The 17,715-nt window shown below is 45.9% G+C and overlaps 2 protein-coding genes across 6 annotated transcripts in view; both read right to left on the reverse strand.

Annotated features, from left to right (window-relative positions):
• The window catches only part of RBBP5 (RB binding protein 5, histone lysine methyltransferase complex subunit), a 42,854-nt gene extending 27,513 nt beyond the window's left edge, over positions 1 to 15,341 (reverse strand). Inside the window, exons 1-14 of one of the 5 annotated variants that reach the window (XM_055728004.1) lie at positions 15,150 to 15,341; positions 14,982 to 15,007; positions 14,700 to 14,872; positions 13,775 to 13,915; positions 13,139 to 13,301; positions 12,570 to 12,679; positions 12,271 to 12,390; positions 11,832 to 11,985; positions 11,649 to 11,720; positions 10,986 to 11,103; positions 9,544 to 9,613; positions 9,202 to 9,431; positions 8,692 to 8,886; positions 3,452 to 5,251 (exon numbers count right to left, since the gene is read on the reverse strand). In XM_055728004.1, coding sequence (XP_055583979.1) covers positions 5,226 to 5,251; positions 8,692 to 8,886; positions 9,202 to 9,431; positions 9,544 to 9,613; positions 10,986 to 11,103; positions 11,649 to 11,720; positions 11,832 to 11,985; positions 12,271 to 12,390; positions 12,570 to 12,679; positions 13,139 to 13,301; positions 13,775 to 13,915; positions 14,700 to 14,872; positions 14,982 to 15,007; positions 15,150 to 15,168 — 1,617 coding nt within the window. In that variant the 5' untranslated portion in view covers positions 15,169 to 15,341 and the 3' untranslated portion in view covers positions 3,452 to 5,225. Of the gene's footprint in view, positions 1 to 3,451; positions 5,255 to 8,691; positions 8,887 to 9,201; positions 9,432 to 9,543; positions 9,614 to 10,985; positions 11,104 to 11,648; positions 11,721 to 11,831; positions 11,986 to 12,270; positions 12,391 to 12,569; positions 12,680 to 13,138; positions 13,302 to 13,774; positions 13,916 to 14,699; positions 14,873 to 14,981; positions 15,008 to 15,149 lie in introns of those variants that run through there. The other 4 variants (XM_055728007.1, XM_055728005.1, XM_055728003.1 and 1 more) reach the window with 4 other exon arrangements.
• TMEM81 (transmembrane protein 81) lies at positions 118 to 3,319 on the reverse strand. The gene has a single exon (XM_027816449.2). It carries the CDS (start codon positions 1,928 to 1,930, stop codon positions 1,145 to 1,147), a length of 786 nt encoding a protein of 261 aa, XP_027672250.1. The 5' UTR covers positions 1,931 to 3,319; the 3' UTR covers positions 118 to 1,144.
• Positions 15,342 to 17,715: the final 2,374 nt, after the last annotated feature.

Consider the following 17,715-nt stretch of genomic DNA (forward strand, 5'->3'; position numbering starts at 1 on the left):
ACGTTAGAGTCGTAATCATTGTTTTCCCCAGAACTGGGTGTGCTATGCATTCCTGTACTTTAGTTCACAGAAAAAAAAAGAAAAAAACCTCCAGACTTAGTAAATATAGTTGTTTACTGTAACATAAGATACAGAAAGTAGAAAGAGAAGGCACTTAATAGGTCCCTCTGTGGATTCTGCTACCAAGGGGGAAACAATACTCCCTACAGAGTTGAGGCATCTTTTATACTTATTAATCACCATGAAAAATAAAAAGATCCACAAGCCCACTGAACTCTTCCCTTCCTCCCCCTTCAAACATTTCAGGAATGAGCTCAGCTCTGAGTCATGATTAAAAACACCCGGTTATGTTCCTAAGCAGCAGTGCTCAAATTGAAGATTTGTTGTGCTACCCAGTGCTCCCTGCTTCACTGTTCCACACTACAAAGGAAACAGGGCAAGCTCCAAGCTATCGCCTGAAAATACTTTACAGTTTTCCAGGCTCTAGTGGAAGGAGATAAATCTCTCTAGAGGAAGCAGGCAGTGGTGGTCCGCCCCTCACCCCCACAGTGACTGAGACCGGACCACTTGGATCTGATGGAAAGGACCTCAAAGAAGCAGGAAACCTGGTAAGCCCAGCTCAGAAGCATCCTTACTTCTTTGCACCTCTTGCTGGAGAAATATCATCTATCAAACGGCGATTTCTGTCAGCTCACATCACCAGAGTTCTCAGCAAGGCAGAAGAAATTCAAGGAAATGAGACAGGGATAAAGATTGCAAGTTACTAGCTAAATAACCCCCCCCTCCGACCAGCCTAGAGGTAAAATAAAGGCCCATTAGAAGAGCACAGCAAGGCGGTTAGCAGCGAGCAGTTTTCTGTGGCTTGGTGTCCTCTAGCTCCTGTCGTGTCTGGATGATTCCAGACCAGCCTTTCACACAACGTGGAGGCAAACCTTTGCCCCATTTGGAGCTACTGTCTGCCCTACTCCATTAAAACTCAAGTTCTAGTCCTGTACTAAGTTACCAGACTCCAAAGCTTAAGAAAATATTTGGTAATAAACTGTGTCAGCCAGAAAAAAAGAAAAAAAATTACAAACATCGCCATGAAATAACGCATCAATACTAATGGAGAGAGAGACAAGAAATTGCATTAAATCTCAGTTCATTACTTTGCAGCTCTCTTTCTCAAAATCTTCCACAAGAAGCAGAGCACCACACTCACCAAGACACCCCCTATCACTCCACTTCCAATTCCCACCAAGCATTCATAAAACAAGTCTCTTTGCCAAAAGGGCTGCCGTTCTTGCACTTCTTCGTGGGTGCCGTTGTTTGTGTTTCCTTCCTCCTCATTTGCTGCTAACTTCTGTTCCCAAGTCAAGGATTTTTGAAAGTTCAGATCCACCAAGTCAGTTTGGATCACTCTGACCCCAAAGTAAACCCTCTTGACAACTTTGAATGTCTTCAGCACCTGCACATCACACCGGTACGTCCCTGCATCAGACTCCCTGACAGGGGAAAACCTGATGACCGAGCCGGGGTTTTTGAAAGGTTTGAACAGTACGTCGTTCGTGGTGACAAGGGCTGGGGCAAGCCTCCACGTATAGCTGTAGGCTTGGCTACCAAAGCCGGCTGCATCCGAGGTCAGGCAGCTGAACTGGAAGGGTTTGCCCGCAGGGAGAGTGAAGTGGAGCAAGCCACAAACCCAACTGGTCAGGCAGCCGGACCTGCGCACGGTACAATTCCTCCTCTCTCCGGCGGAAGTCATCTCGCACATCTCCTCCAGTTTGACGCCCAGTCCACAGGTGACGCTGCAGGATGTGGCGTTGACCACAATTTTCACTACAGCAGACTTCAGCTCTGCCGGGATGGTAACTTTTTCGAAGGAAGCCGACAGTAGACAGAAAGCACAAAGTAATACCCCAAGGATGCGGCTGGTCCCCAGGGTCTCCATATCAGGGTTATCAATCAGGTGTGCTACTTTCTAAAGCCATGCAAATTCAGCAGTCAAAAAACCACAAAAGTAATTCACTGTAAATCTTCAAACTTAGGATTTCTGAAATCCCACCAGCATCATCTTCAAGACCTAATCCGTTGGGAAAAATCCTCCAACAAGACAGGCTCGAAGTCCACCACCACTAAAAAAGATGCAACGCAGTAGCCTATCAGTCCGAACGTGAATCGTGAATCCCAGTTCTTGTAACAGGGCAGCCAAATATTTTAATCCACTCCATTCCAGCAACTCTGATATATTTGACAATTTAAAAAAGATTTACTCCTCCCTTCTCTGTAAGATTTTACATACTATTTTGGATGAATTTCCACTGTAAAGTAGTACTGTTCCAGTTTGATTTTCCCACCAAACTGCCAAAAAAAAAAAAGAAGTAATCCCTACTAGAACCTTTAAAATAATGCTGTTGAGCATAAGGAAATCCTAATTCCTTATGCAGCACCTGTACAGTCCTGTCCTATATACACATATCTCAAGACCTAAAGTACACCCCAAGTTACTAAGACCACAAAAACATTTCAACTTCTAGACAGTCTGATGGCACTGAAACCAAAGGCAATCTGAACCGACTTTTACCACCGATGATGTCCATCTCTGTGCAGGGCCTGCATCTCCACGAGCCCATGTTTCTAGGGAACAGTGCCAGCATCACAATCACAGTCCTGTTGCCCGGGTCAGAATGCGGCCCCAAACCTTCCAAGGAAGAACAAAGAACTCCCCTAAGTCTAAAGCCAAAGCGAGTTCTCCGAGATGAGGACTCAGCCACCAACGCCAAATCAGAGATTTCCACGTTCCACTGATGCATCTGTAAAACACAAACCACTCGTCTGCTGCCACTGCAGCAAAATGCTTGGAGACATGTCAGTGTAATCCACGTAGTACTCAAGTGTCCCCAAAGAATAACATGTTACTGAAAAAAGTTCTTAATGAAAAAAATAATATCAAAAGTTACATATTTTTAATGGAGCAATCAAACTATGGTCAAGGTAGTTCAATAATCACCATCTCCTTACCAGCAGCTGAAGCAGATTGCAGAAAGGATTTGGATTGCCATGTTCTTTAACAGCTCTGCTAATGAATATCCATCTTTCTCCTCCTAACACTTCTTCACTTAATAAAATGGAGACTTCTGAAGATCTAGTACATGTATTTTCCAAATTCAGTTTCCCTGGAGGTGCCCTCTACGCCCACCACGCTTTGTGTTCAGCTCCCCTTTCGCACGCCTGTCCCTGAGCGCCCAGGCTGCACCCAGGTATACAGGGCTTTTATTACGACTACAGATTTACTCCCCTCCCTTGAAAAGAGATCATCCACCAAGTGCCACACTAAAAAAAAACCAACCAAACACCACCACACCAACTGCAGTGAAGGCACAATCCGTTTGTGTTTGCACCACAGCTGGATTCCTAAACGTGTCACAACATAATCACAGTTGTATAAAAAAGCCAAGACTTACCCATTGACTTTAGGAAATAAAACATACCTCTTTATTTACAAAGACAAAAACTAACATCACTACTATATACTACTATCAAGCCAGTATCTGACAAATATTGTACAAAACTACAGATACCAAAAAATAAAATAAGAGATGGACGAGAATAAACCAAAGACATATACACTGCACAGAGAAGTTTTAACAGAAATGAAGGCTAGAGTCTGTGGCAAATCATACGCTTCAAAACGATCTGGAGAACCATTGCCTGTGCATCTTTTAAAGCTTGTGGGGTCAGCCACACCACGTACGGGTGGATTTGACGTAACAGTGTGCCCCAGGAAAGATGAAAGTCATCCTACAAGCAGAAAGAACAAAGAAAACTAATACTGTAATGCATGGGAATGAATTTCATTAAATGAAGCAGGCCACTGTACCAGAGCCGGAGATGAAAATACCAGTTTTCAAAAACCTTCTGATTTAAAGCGCGTCCTCTCTTCCCATGCTTATCTCTCATGCGAGTACTGCATACTTCCGACTGCTAATTAATAAATCTCTTTATGACTCCTCCTCTTGGTTTTTCATGTCTGCAGGATACGTCGAAAATGTAAATACGCAATGATAATCTCAATAATGACATCTGAGGAAAAACTGGAAGTAACTGCACAGGAACTATAAAAGTCAATCAAGCAAGGGGCATTAGGAACGGAAACTTTCTTTTTACAGGCAGTTGGTCTAGCACAGAGAGGTGTCAGGCTGTAGGTACTGGATAGAGAAAGTGTTTCTTCCCATTCCCACAAAGGGAATATTACAACCATCTTTAAGGTATAAAAGGTTAAAGCATGGCTGGGAATGCACTGTTAGCATTCATCTTTCTTCCGTTCTTGATCCAGAAGTGGGGGAAAAAAACCCTGAAGAACTCCTGTTTCAGTTCAGAGAAATACCAGCTCTGTTTTTTCTCTAACTGCCAGTACCTCCCAGCTAAGGAGGAAACCAATTGTTTCTGGCAGGGCACCTGACAGGAAGGAGACAGAATAAAACCAGTTTCAAGGACAGAATCACAGGCTAGAGGAAAGCATATAAACTGAGTATTTTATCTAGAGCTACTTTCACTGATTCCTTCTCCCATAATCAGAGTCATCCTTCACGTCTAAAATATTCACAATACGAAGATTCATTCTTTGCAGACTTCAGAGGGTGTCTTGAATTCTTCACATTAGATCTCTATCCACATGAGATGAAATCAAACCTGGCACATAATCAGCAGCACTGTTTCACTAAGCATGTCAGCATAGAAGACGTCACACCGAGCTAACAGAAAAGCTGATAAAGTAACGCAGCTGGCACAGAAGGACTTACAACTCACTGAAATGAAAATTAACAGCAAAGAAAGGGAAGTTTGCAGGATACACAGTCATATGGCATCAGGAATAAAAATACGTACTTTGGGTATTCTTCAACTCGGGAACAACAAAAATATTCAAAAGAAAATGGCTGATAAGCTCTGGGTACCAGCTCACTTTAGAAATAGTTATATATATCAACACAAAGGCAGTCCAGTTAGTCTCTTTGCAAATCGCATGACCTGAGAGTCAGCATCTTACACCGTTCGATGAAGAGGCAGTTAAGGAGAAATGAAGGCCGTTTCCTCTTCCATATTCATTTCTTACAAAAGTCACTCCCTGAATCCATGAACAATCAGTCTGCTGTGTTAGTCAGTTCACTCTGACTGAGCACTTCATCTATTTTCCACATTATGGTGCCAGTATAGGAAAGAATACAGGAAGATAAAGAAGTGTGTCTTCATAACAATTCTGAGATTGCACCACCTGCTAAAGAGATCAAAGACAGGTGAAAAATAAGTAACCAGACTCAAACAGATGTTACCAGAAACCAGAGACCACCAAATACGGTAGCATTTCCAGAAAAAAAATACGACAGCAAACAAGATTTTCTAGATAAAGCCATCCTTTTCAGAATGACACGTAATCAACAAGATATTACCTACGACAAATTAAGATCTCCAGCCTTTCTGCATTTGTAATTGAGATGACGTGCACAGGCATGGACAAGGTGACTAAGAAACTCAGCTTTAACTCCACAAAGTTGCAAGCAAACTTACCTGGTGTAACATTTTTTGATTCATCAATCCCAAAATCTCAGAGCAAAAGCACAACTGAAACCAAGTTCCACCTAAGTTTGGGTTAAACCAGATTGCTGTATGATTCTATCCTAAAACTATAAAACAGATCAAATATCTCAGTTTGTTTATACTGAAACCTGATTTTGACATAACAGCTTTAAGAGCAAGGCATTTACTATCAGACTGCACAGCACAGTGACACAGACGCAGCTGCACCAGGCTCCAAGCCCGGCCATGCAGCTTGCAGAAAGACACTGTATTATGGGATGTCGGCAAACAGTTTTCAACGGAGAAGTGCTTGTTGTGTGACTGTTTTAGCGGCTGATTAGTTATATCCAAAAGCAACAGCACAAGGAACTAGCAGAATTAACAGCATCATGCACAAGTGACAGAAAAGGCAGTCTGGCTCCAGGGTGCCAGGCAGGCGGCCTTTTGAATTTCTAAGTGTGCATTTGCACATGGTGGAACATCAGCAACCCCCCAAGAAAACCTGGCTGCCCAAAACAGGGCTTGTAGGTGCAAGCCGTAAAGAGAACAAAGGAAGACAGACAAGGACTTCACGGACTAAGAGACTACCGTGAATCTGGAAAGATCCAAGTGACAGTTTCTTTCTGTGCACTATCTGTTCTTCTCGTAACATGACTCATACAGACACTTCCACCACTGACTACTGAGATCTACTGCATGGATCTGTTAGATCCTCTTAAGTTAACAGCACTAGGAAGCACAATAACAGGCCCTAATGAGAGACACAAGTCCATCATTGCAATATCAATTCTTTGCCTGTATCTCAATCAAGCTAAAGAACGCTACCATGGAAAAACACCTTAGAGTGCTTACAGGCAACAAAGCCTGAAAGTAAATTTCAGAGAGCTCTACCATCTTCAATAGATGGTTTCAGAGAGCTCTACCATCTTCAATAGATGCATAAAGTAAGTAGGGAACACGGGTCTAAACCCATTTGTTCATAAGAAAAGACAATTTCCATTTTACAGTGTCCAAAACCCAAAGCTAACTGTACTGGCACAGGTATGCACATCCCAAGCTCTGCAGCAGTAAAATTCCACTCTTGTCTTTTATAGCAAGTCCAATTGTATTATAACGACTGCCTGGAGCATTACAGGGAAAACCACAGAAATATCCTCCCAAATATGGCTTTGCAAGGATGTGTAAAAAAAAAACAACACAAAAAACCAAGAAAGGAATCTGTCTAGAATGTTGCCTCATTTGAAACACGTTAGAGGAAGTAGGAATAGTATTATCCCAGCTCTCAGAACAGATCAACGCAACAGCTATCACTGCAAGAAGAAAGCACGCTGAGATCTGTCTACCGATGCAGATCAAGCAAATTAGTAAAACAAGTTGATAAGAGCTACGTAACCATACCTTGAAAAAGCTGAACAAAACCACTTGCTATTAAAAGTACTTTTCTAAAAACAGACAGCTACTAAAATGGTCAAAATATCCAGCATTGGTTTTTGAAGCAATTGATGACTGAAATTCATTTTGGAAGCCACATTGTTAAGCTTCCAGCGTGTGATCCTTTCTCATTTATATCCTTCTGCATATGCTCATGTTAATTAGCAGCATGATAAAAGAAAGCAAATCAACAGGCCTGCTGATGAAGCTAATGGTTATACTCATTTGGTCTTCAAACCCGCCCTGTCCATCCAGCATGGTACAACAGAGCACTCAGGTTGTGTAACAGATGCCAGCAAAGACACCTGAGGATCTACACAATCCAGATAATTCCTTACTATCAGATTGTAAAACATACTGGATGACCCCTAATGACTTGAGAAGTCAAAAGTGAATCACCCTGTCCAGTAAATCTAACACTAGAAGGTCAGCATTACCTCCCAGGCTACAAACAAGGTCTAAGGACATGCTTGGCTATCTGTTTAATTTCTGGATTTTGCAAGGTGCAGTGTGAAAGGATTAAATTGAAGCCCAGAAAACATCCACCACTTTTTCCACGTACAGGCTAAGTTCCTTTTATCCCCTTCCCTTTTTCTGCAAACAGCAATTATCAATACTAGTACAAGCAACGTAACAGGAGCTGAGCAGAAAGGCCAATGAGCAAGGTGGGTAGCACAGGAGCAGCAGTGAGGGAATGAGGGGTGGGTGGGGAATAATATCACTTCTGTACAGTATAAAATCCACACCAGCAGCTGCTGAGTTCAAGGAAATGCAAAATTTGATGTATCAATTACATTATGTCTTTGAAGCTGTTCATATATCAACCCTGAGTTCTTCACTATAATCCCCCCCCCCAAAAAAAACTGGAGTCCACATCAATTCAAACATGTGCTTTCTTTACTGCACTTGAATGAACTTTTCCCAAAGAAGAAGCCGAAGTAGCAAGTAAGACAGATGGGAAACATTTAGTCTCTCCGACACTAAGTCTGGGCCCCAACAAAAGGGACTGCGACAGTCCTGGTTTAGTACAAAACCAACAAAATATGACACTAAAAAAAAAAAAAGGAAGAAAAAAGGAGAAAAGTCCACCAAAACCCATCCTCATTTACAGCAACTGTACTTTCTGGGATTTAAATAAGGCTGCTGTGTAGCTAGGAATAGAAAATTCAGCTCCTGAATTTTATTTCAGGGATTGTTTATCAAACGGACCATTATTGGTGCTCCATTTCCTAGTTCTGCTTAAAAAACTTTTCTGTTCTTCCGCACTCTGCCTAGTATTGATGGCACAAAATGTCAGTTTCAGCTTCAGAATCCTCCCTCATTACCTACATTTTCCCTCCTCAAAATCGAGCCACCAAAACCGAACATTATTCCTGTTTATGTAAGAGTCAACAGAAGTTAACAAAAATATTAAAGCTATCAAAAGATCTTTTGCTTTTGAAATAGCGCTCAATCTTTACTAAAAACCCGACGTGCTCTTTGTATGCAGTAACACAGGGATGGGTAGCAGTTTCATTACAAATACTGAAAGCACTTTCACTTTAAAAAAAAAAAACCTGTGAAATTTTACCTATCCTTGACAGCAGCCAAACATTTAGTGAACAAGTGCCATTTGGGAAGATAAAACGCTAATGACTATATTAAGTCAGGGTCTGTACAAAGCAAGGCCACCAAGCAAGCCAACGACGCTCACGCTGGGTTCCTTACCTGTCAAAGGCTGTCCCAGCTCCGCCTGCACTTTACCCTTCGCTGCTCCTTCCAGAGGTAAAGCACCTCTGTCCCCTTTGTAGAGTTTCGGTTTAAATGGAGAATCTTTGTCTTTACCTTTTGATCCTTTAGGCCTGCCTGCTTGCTTCTTCTTGGATTTACCATCTCCCTTCACACCCAGCAGCGGATGGACTTCTGTGGAGAGACAATGTGTTACCAATGTGAATTATCCCTTAAGATGTTTGTATCAGCACACGCAGCTCTTGGGGTTAAGATACAAACAGCATTAAAAATTAGTTTCAGGATGCCTTACTCACTCCTAGCTTGCAAAATGCCAGAAAATTTGTGGAGACGGCGGCTATTAGTAACTGTCATGAGCAGTAACTTCAAAGGAAGGAAAAAATTAAGGAGTGGCCTTCTGAACTTCAGGTCTCCAGCCAAAACTAAGGCAAAGCTAAAAACCATCTCGGATGCAGAACCAACAATAAAAAAACGGCAGCTTCCACACACCATCATTAGGTACTCCTTGTAGTTCAATGTTGGTGGTTTTGGGCTTCTTCTTTGGTGCCTGAGGTCCATCAGAGGAGGACTGCCTCTTCTTCTCAGAACCTATTCCCTCATCAGTTAAAGAACTCTGAACCGCATCTGGCGGAGGTCCATAAGGGTTTTCTTCTGGATCTTCAACTTCAGGAGCAATGGGTAAGTAAAGCAGAGCCTTGGAGTCCTCCAGTTCTTCATCACTGTGAAGGAAAAAGTTTGCTTTCACTTAAAACTAGGGGCTATTATAACGTATTATGCAGGCAATATTAGTGATACATTCTCTATTCATACTTTAAAATAATGGTCTTTCACCTGCTACAGAAGGCAGCAATGGGATCCACACTAGTTACATCCACTTCTTCATCTTCTGCAGCATCAGCTCCTGAGAACCAGGGAGAAAAAGACAAGTTCAAGACAGTAAGGAAAAGCCCAAATGAGTTAGAAAGAACGAGACTGATTGTGCTTAAGTGTCTAAGCATGCAGAAGCGAGAATTAAAGCAGAAGATAACCCTGAAGTATTTCCTCTTAAATACACCAGGTTTTTAGTTTGGTTTTCTATGTTCTAATACAAGCCTGTTGTTATAAAACACCAGTAATAAAGCTAGATAAAAGATTTAAAATCTTAATGTTTTGTTGTTTTCACTGAACTAGTTCTAAAGCTGATGAAATTTATTTTAGTGCTTAATTCCCACAAGCCAATGTTCCACTTGAATATTAGAAACTGCTAACGAAGAATTAATCTGAATACGAGAAGTGTTGCAAAGCCTGGGAATGAGGAGAGCTCTGTGGTATGCTGGGAATAATTCTGATTTCTTTCACAGTTTAGCTGTCGCCTTTTGGAGTACACAATTTCCTGGCACCACCAAGTGGCCAGGTAGGACTGCCACGGATTGAAATCCAGCACTGCTTCTGGGAGAGCAAGCCTGTACATCCGGGCTGGGATAGAGTTAATTTTCTTCTGGATAGCTGGTACAGTGCTGTGGTTTGGATTTAGTATGAGAATAATGTTGATAACACACTGACGGTTTAGTTCTTGCTAAGTAGTGTTTACTCTAAATCAAGGACTTTGCAGGTTTCCCCTGCTCTGCCAGTGAGCAGGTGCACAAGAAGCCAGGAGGGAGCAGAGCCAGGACAGCTGACCTGAACCAGCCAAAGGGATATTCCATACCATACATCATCATCCTCAGTATATAAACTGGGGGGAGTTGGCCAGGGGCCACCGATCACTGCTTGGGGACTGGTGGGGGCTTCAGACAGCTGGAGGTGAGCAACTGTACTGTGCATCACTTGGACTTTCTTCCCCCTTGGGTTTTATTACTCTTTCTCTCCTTTTCATTTCAATTGTTGTTGTCATTATGTTTTATTTCAATTATTAAATTGTTCTTATCTCAACCCACGAGTTTTATCTTTTCCTGATTCTCCCCCCCATCCCGCCAGCAGGGGCAGGGGGAGTGTGCGAGCAGCCGTGTGGTACTTAGTTGCTGGCTGAGGTTAAACCACAACAGGTACATTCACTACTGCTCTCTGCTTAAATATATATTGGAGAAGGGAGGCATTTCTAAAAAGAAAATGTTGCATAGCAATTGACAGGGATCATACTGACTCTGTTAGTTCACACACCTTCATTTATCCACTCCCGTTCTATCATTCAACGCCCACGTGTACTGCCGTGATCACTAGTTTTAATTTTTACTATGGTCATGTAGTCAAGACTACAAACTATTTGCTACAGAGAAATACACTTAATGCAGTACCTGTCTGTTCTGGTTCACTCTTATCTTCATCTTCAATGTCGAACTCTGACTCTCTCTCTTCATACTCGACATTTTCATCCAGCTCTTTGAAGTCAGGCGCAAAGGCACTCCAGTTTTCCTAAACCACAAATTCAAAACGATTTTTACCTTATGCAAAGAAACAGCAGCCATAGTGAGGACACATATAATTACAATCTCATTCTGCATTAAAATCCCCCAAGCCGCATACAAGATCAAAACAAAACAAAAAAAAGCAAGCCTCATTTCGGTCCACAGTCACACAGCGAATTAGGAACTGCACAAGTTAGTTCGCACTGAAAAAGCAATGTTGTAACGTTCCTTAAATATTGCGAATAAAACAAAGCTGTATGTTCACATCTAGCCACTGCAGTTTTGGCTCGCTCGCTCAGATTTCCTGTACTTAAATACATTCAGGACATCATTCCCACACAAAACGTCCCTGTGGTAACAGTTAAGACAACGCAAAGCTTAACTAGCGCAGCAACTGGTACCCTCCTCACATTCAACAAGACAAGTTAAGCGGGTGAACCTCAGAAGCTTGCTGAGCGGGGATTTAATAGAGGACTTCAACATGCAACCATTCGGTCTATGAAGACAGAGACCGCTGTGGAATCTCTCAAGGAAACAATCCAGAACACTTACCACTTGATTCTGAGCCCATATTGATACAACACCACTCGAAATAGAAGCAATGATCGGTCTGACAGGATGCCACTAGATTTATTTGAAAGAGAAAAGAGGAGAAGCTTAATTGGTAAATAAAATTAAGAAAGCTTAGTTTTCAAAATAACAAGAAACATAGCAATAGCAGACAGTTATTCTTACTGCTACATCCAAGAGCAGCTCTCCTCTGGTCCCATGGAGGATTTTCACTAAGTTTCCAATACTCTTCTCCCAAATGTACAGGGCATGCTGTCGTGCTGAACCCGCCACTATGTATTCACCATCACCAGAGAAACAGCACTTCTTCCACGGTGTCCTGCGTGCAAAGACAGCATCACAAGTTAAACAGTTAAACAACACAAAGCGGAGGATGGAGGACTGCAGGGTGGGCTTGTTCTTCAGGCTGAGATCTTACATACTCCCATCCACAAATATTTAAACTTCAAATCAAATTGTGACAGACAGGTTTCAAACGAAAACAACTGTCCATTACAATTAATAAGATACGGTACTACCCTTCATCCAGACAATCCCCTTAGTGCCGAGCACACAAACCTCACCTTTTTAAGTGAGGCCGACCAGCCATCCTGCTGCCTCTTACCTGTTCACTAAATCCTGCAGCTTCTGCATCGGTTCAGGCTCCCCATCTCGTCCACAGGTTAGAATTTCACGGCCATCATACACCCTGATTATCCGGTCAGCTGTGTTTATTAAAAAGCAGCTGTAGGAAGGAGGGCACAGAACATGCATTGCATTAAGAGGCTAAGAAAATAAAAAAGAACCAGAAAATGTTCCACGAAAGAACTGCAGGAGTTTTTAACACTTTGTACATTCTGTCAAGCTACCCCATAGTTTTCAATTAATCTTTAAAGATACCATTTGATAAATAAAGTAATTCACCTTCCTTTCCGAGCAAATTCAATCGATTTAATAGCTGTGGTGTTGCTGGTTCCAGTTGTCACTCTGAAGGAAGCCACAAGATCCTGAGTGTCTGTTTTTAAGACCAAGATCTGAAGATTAAAGAGACAGAAGGCAATCAGTGTCTTCGTCTTAACTCAATCCCCTTTTGGTACCTTTCGCATCAGCTACTAACCCTGACAACAGAAGCCTCAGCAATCTACACAGGAATAGTTGGGATTCTGCAACTGTAGTTCTACTACAGTTTCTGCGACAGTTCTGTGACATAAACATTGGTTTATTTACACTGGAAAAGGATCCAACAAATATGATCAAAGACAACAGCAACACAAAGACCTAACTCAAAGATTATAGTCTAGAGATCTTCAAAGATAAAGTGTGATGCTTTATTCAGAAGATAATATCAACGCGGTATCAATTATTCAAGAGACATTCAGGAAGCCTTATTTGTACATTAAAACAAAGAACGCAACCCAGAAACATTAAGCATCTTGGCAAAGACAAGTAGTAATCTAAGCTACTGCATCCAATGCCGCCTGCTGAAGTCTCACCTTCCCCTTGGCATTGCCCGTATAAATGTATTCCCCTCGCCTGTCAAAGGAGGCCACGACATTGAGATCAGAATCATCATCCACAGGTAGGACAACGTGCTTGGAGTCTGACAGGGTTAGCATCACTGGTGCCGACTTCATGGGACAAACCAAAACTCTGTTTCTGCAAAGCAGAAAAAGAAAAGTGAGTAGTTTCTCACCTGGAAAAGAATTTCCGCATTTAGAACCTGGGAAAAAAATCTCAATATATATCAAGAATACATAATACCTCTGTATTTTTATTATTTTATTTTGTCTTTGTTACTTTATCACAAAGTAACACTGAGCTACTGTCTAATCTCACTTCCTTTCTTTCTCTGGAAGCTTCTCCAAGTTTATGCAGTAACTTGTAAACTCAACGAGAGGTTTCTACACACATTTCCAAGACTCATTCCCTCGTTTATTCTCCTCCCATCCTGGTATTTTCATAATAAAGAGAGCCACAACAAATCCAGTTAGGGTCCTAATCACAAGATAATACACCAAGGTCATCTATTAGACTTGGAAAAATCACTCTGCAAACTGCAGTAAAGACATTTTAACAATCATTAGCTCTACCAAAATAAGAGCATTCAACCCTTTTTTCACAGGACTTACTGGTCTCGAGGGTGGTACTGAACTTTCAAGATAGGTGAAGGAAATCGAAATCTCTGGTCGCAGTCTCCTGAGAGCACGTCCCACTGCGACACAATGTTATCAGTCGAAGCACTGACCAGTTTGTGACCATCTCGACTCCAGCTGCAGTAACAAGAAACAGTTTAAGTAAGGTACTCCCTAAATGCATAAAGCATACATCCACAGTTTAGACCAACTTATCAGACTCAGATATAAATTTGTTAGTGTGAGAAAAAAAACAAAGAGCCAAAAACCTAGCAGGCATAACGCATTTCCAAACTCTCTTAAAGGAAAGTATCCTGAAATGTAACTGCGTATCCCACACCGGGCTGGCAGTTCAGCGATCAGCAGCGCAGGGTGTTAAGGGTTGTCAGGGCACCAAAGCACCTGATGCTCAGCACTGGGGACATGGGCAAATTCAAGGGGCTGGGAGCCCAGCAATCAGCAGTGCAGGGTGTTAAGGGCCGTCAGGGCATCGGAGCCCCTGATACTCAACTAATAGGGGCACGGACAAATTCAAGGGGCTGGCAGTCCAGCAACCAGCAGTGTGGGGTGTTAAGGGCCATCAGGGCATTGGAGCCCCTGAGAGCAAACAGGGACATGCGCAAATTCAAGGGGCTGGCAGTCCAGCAACCAGCAGCACCAGGTGTTAAGGGCCATCAGGGCATCGGAGCCCCTGATACTCAACTAACAGGGACACGGCCAAAATCAAGGGGCTGGCAGCCCAGCAACCAGCCGTGCAGGGTGTTAAGGGCTGTCAGGGCGTCAGAGCACGCCCAGCCAACGTGGAGCTGGATCAATTCTAACAAAAAGGAGAGCAGTCTTCCACACTGATGCAAAGGCTGCGAGGTCAGCTGCAACTGAACATCGAATTCCATCACTCCGAGCAAAGCCGAGCCCTTCTCACCACAGGGAGCAGACGGGGTGGATGTGGGCACTGATGATCTTGGCGATGCCCCTGGTCAGGAAGTCCCAGATGACGATGCGCCCGTCGTTGCAGCCCACGGCCAGCAGCGTGCCCCAGCGGTTGAAGGTGCAGGTAAGGGCCATGCTGATGCAGTCCAGGGTGCCATCGGCCTCCTGCGGGGAGAGGGAGCGCAGGGGGCGCTCAGGCCGCCGCCGCCGCCCCGCCGTGCCGCTCGCAGCAGCCGGCGGGCCGGGGGCGGCGGGGGGCGGGGAGCACCATTACCTCGGGGTAGTTCTGGCCGAAGGACTCTGCAAGGAAACGCAACGACAGCACTTGAGTGAGGGGCACCCGCCGGCCCGGCCCGGCCCGGCCCGCCTGATCGCGCCGCTCCCCGCCGCCCCCCGGCCCGGCCCCGCCGCCCCCGGCCCGGCCCCCGCGCCCCCGACCCACCGAGCAGCTCCAGGTTCATCGCGGCCGCCGTCCCGCTCCCTCCGTCCCCGTCGTCGAAGGACCCCGCCGGGGGCCTGCGCCGCGCCGGCCCCGCGTTCGCCTGACGGGCGCCCTCTCCTCCGCCAGCCCCACCGGCGCCTCGCGGCCCGCCCCGCCCCGCGCCGCGGCGGCCGGGCCCAGCGCCGCTCCCTCCCCTCACGGCGGCGGCGCTCGGCAGCGCGGCGGCGCGCGGGCGCGGGAACAGGCAGCGCGGCGGGCAGCCCGGCGCGTGCGCGGGGGAGCGTTCCGGCTGGGCCCCGCGGCCGGGCGGCGGGGGTTCCGGGGGCGGCGGGGGTTCCCGGGGGCGGCGGGGGTTCCCGGGGGGCGGCGGGGGTTCCCGGGGGCGGCGGGGGGTTCCCGGGGGCGGCGGGGGTTCCCGGGGGCGGCGGGGGGTTCCCGGGGGCGGCGGGTCCGGAGGGAGGAGGGCCCAGGGGCGCCGGGCGTGTGTGTCCCGGAGGACGGGGTTCCCGGGGCAGAGGAGATGGGGGGGGGTGTGTCTCCCAGAGGAGGGGGGTCACGGGGGTCCCCCAGAGGAGGAGGGTCCCCGGGGTGCAGAAGGGGCTCGTCGTTGTCCCCGAGGAGGAGGGGTCGGGGGGGCAGAGGAGGTGGGGGGTGTGTGTGTGTGTGTGTGTGTCTCTCCCAGAGAGGGGCGGGGGGGGGGGGGAATGTCCTGGGGGCAGAGAAGGTGGGGGGGGGGCTCCTGGAGGATTTGGGGGGGGGGGAAGGGGTCCAGGGGTGGCAGATGGGGGTCCCCACAGAGGAGTAAGGTCCTTGGGGGGGGGGGGGGAAGGGAAAGAGGGTGTCGCATCAGGGAAAGGGCTGTATCCCAGGGGGGCGGGGGGGAAGGAGCTGTATGTCCCAGAGGAGAGGTCCCAGGGGCAGAGAGAGGGTCCCCCCAGAGAAGGGGGGGGCGGGGGGGGGGGCTGTCCCGGGGGCAGCACTGTCACAGCAGGTTCATCGCGCAGCGCCCACCCCCAGCTCATTCACGTCTCTTGCAGCACAGGCACGAAAGAGTAACAACAACAACTTTATAATAAAATCCAAGGGCTGAGCTCGGCCGTCGCCGTTAGTGCGCTGCCCTGCGCGCGGAAAGCTCCGTACATTTTCCTACAACGCCGTAACACACGTAACGCCCATGCCCTGCTGCAGGGACAGTGAGTGCTGGTCGGGGCTTGAGCCCCCCAAGAGGTTGGAGCATCTAAGGGGGCAGCTTACTCCTGAAGGGGCAGGTCTGCATTAGAGAGAAAGAAAAAAAAAAAAAACAAAACCAAAAAAACCCCACACACAACACACAGAAAAATTAAAAACAAAAAAAAGCCACCACAGAAAAACAAGGAGAAAGCCCACAGAAAAAAAAGAAAAGAAAACAAACCCCAGAAAAAAAAGAAAACAAACCCCAGAAAAAAAAGAAAACAAACCCCAGAAAAAAAAGAAAAGAAAACAAACCCCAGAAAAAAAAGAAAAGAAAACAAACCCCAGAAAAAAAAGAAAAGAAAACAAACCCCAGAAAAAAAAGAAAAGAAAACAAACCCCAGAAAAAAGAAGAAAAGGGAAAAATAAAACCCCGGGGGGGGGGAGGGAGAAAAAAAAAGAAAAAAAAAAAACAAACCCCAGAAAAAGAAAAAAAACAAACCCCAGAAAAAGAAAAAAAACAAACCCCAGAAAAAGAAGACAGAAGAAAAAGCAGTAAAAGAAAAAAAGGCATTAGTCATGTAACTTAAGGAAAATGAGCAGGTTGAGGGAAGGCGGGGGTCACTCTCCCCATCCCCAAATAGTGCACCCATGCAGGCTCAGGGGGTGGGATGGGGTTAGAGCCCCCCAGCCTCCTTACAGGCCAACTCCGCACCTGCTTTTCAGTCCCAAGACAAGGTATTTCATGTAAAAGTCATAATCCTCTGAATTAAGGTAATTGGTGCTTCAAAACCCCCGTTCTGCAGGGGCAGCACGGCACTGCTGGGGCACTGAAGCCCCCCAAACCTCACTCGCAGAGGGTGGGTGGGCGCCCTTCCCCCCCACTGGGTGCAGTGGAAGGAAAAGCTTCAAACCAGGCTAGGCAGCCCGACGTGCCCGGCAAGGTGCTGGCACCTCTCCGGCTGTACCCGAACCTTGCCGTGACCTGCCACGCTCCCAGCAGAGCCACCTCGGCCGTGCAAAAGCCTTTTTTTCCAAACTTTTAGGCCTGATCTCCGCTTTCGGCTTACAGGAGGGCAGGGGAGATGTTTACTCCTCACTGTTCACAAAAATCAGGCTCAGCCTCCAGGACTGAGCTTGGTTTAAGTAGCAACGATGACGGTACTGGAACAGCAGGTGCTGGTTTGTGTCTGCTACCTGGTTACGTGCGGTACGCCGTACGATGCTCGAGTTATCAGTACTCTTTTTACAACAACAGTAAAACATACCATAATAAACACCTTCAGCAGACTGAGGCGATAGAGGCAGCCTTATCTGGGAGAAAAGCACCTGCTCTGCTCAGCCGCTGCACTAGGCTCAGCGCTACTACAGGTTGGTACTGCTTTCAGTTTACTTT

This window comes from Falco cherrug, chromosome 16, assembly GCF_023634085.1.
Source record: "Falco cherrug isolate bFalChe1 chromosome 16, bFalChe1.pri, whole genome shotgun sequence".
Lineage (NCBI taxonomy): Eukaryota > Metazoa > Chordata > Aves > Falconiformes > Falconidae > Falco > Falco cherrug.

Bases quoted from the DNA above. Each gene is read 5' to 3' on its own strand.
- TMEM81 (XM_027816449.2), bottom strand. From the start codon at position 1,930: ATGGAGACCCTGGGGACCAGCCGCATCCTTGGGGTATTACTTTGTGCT.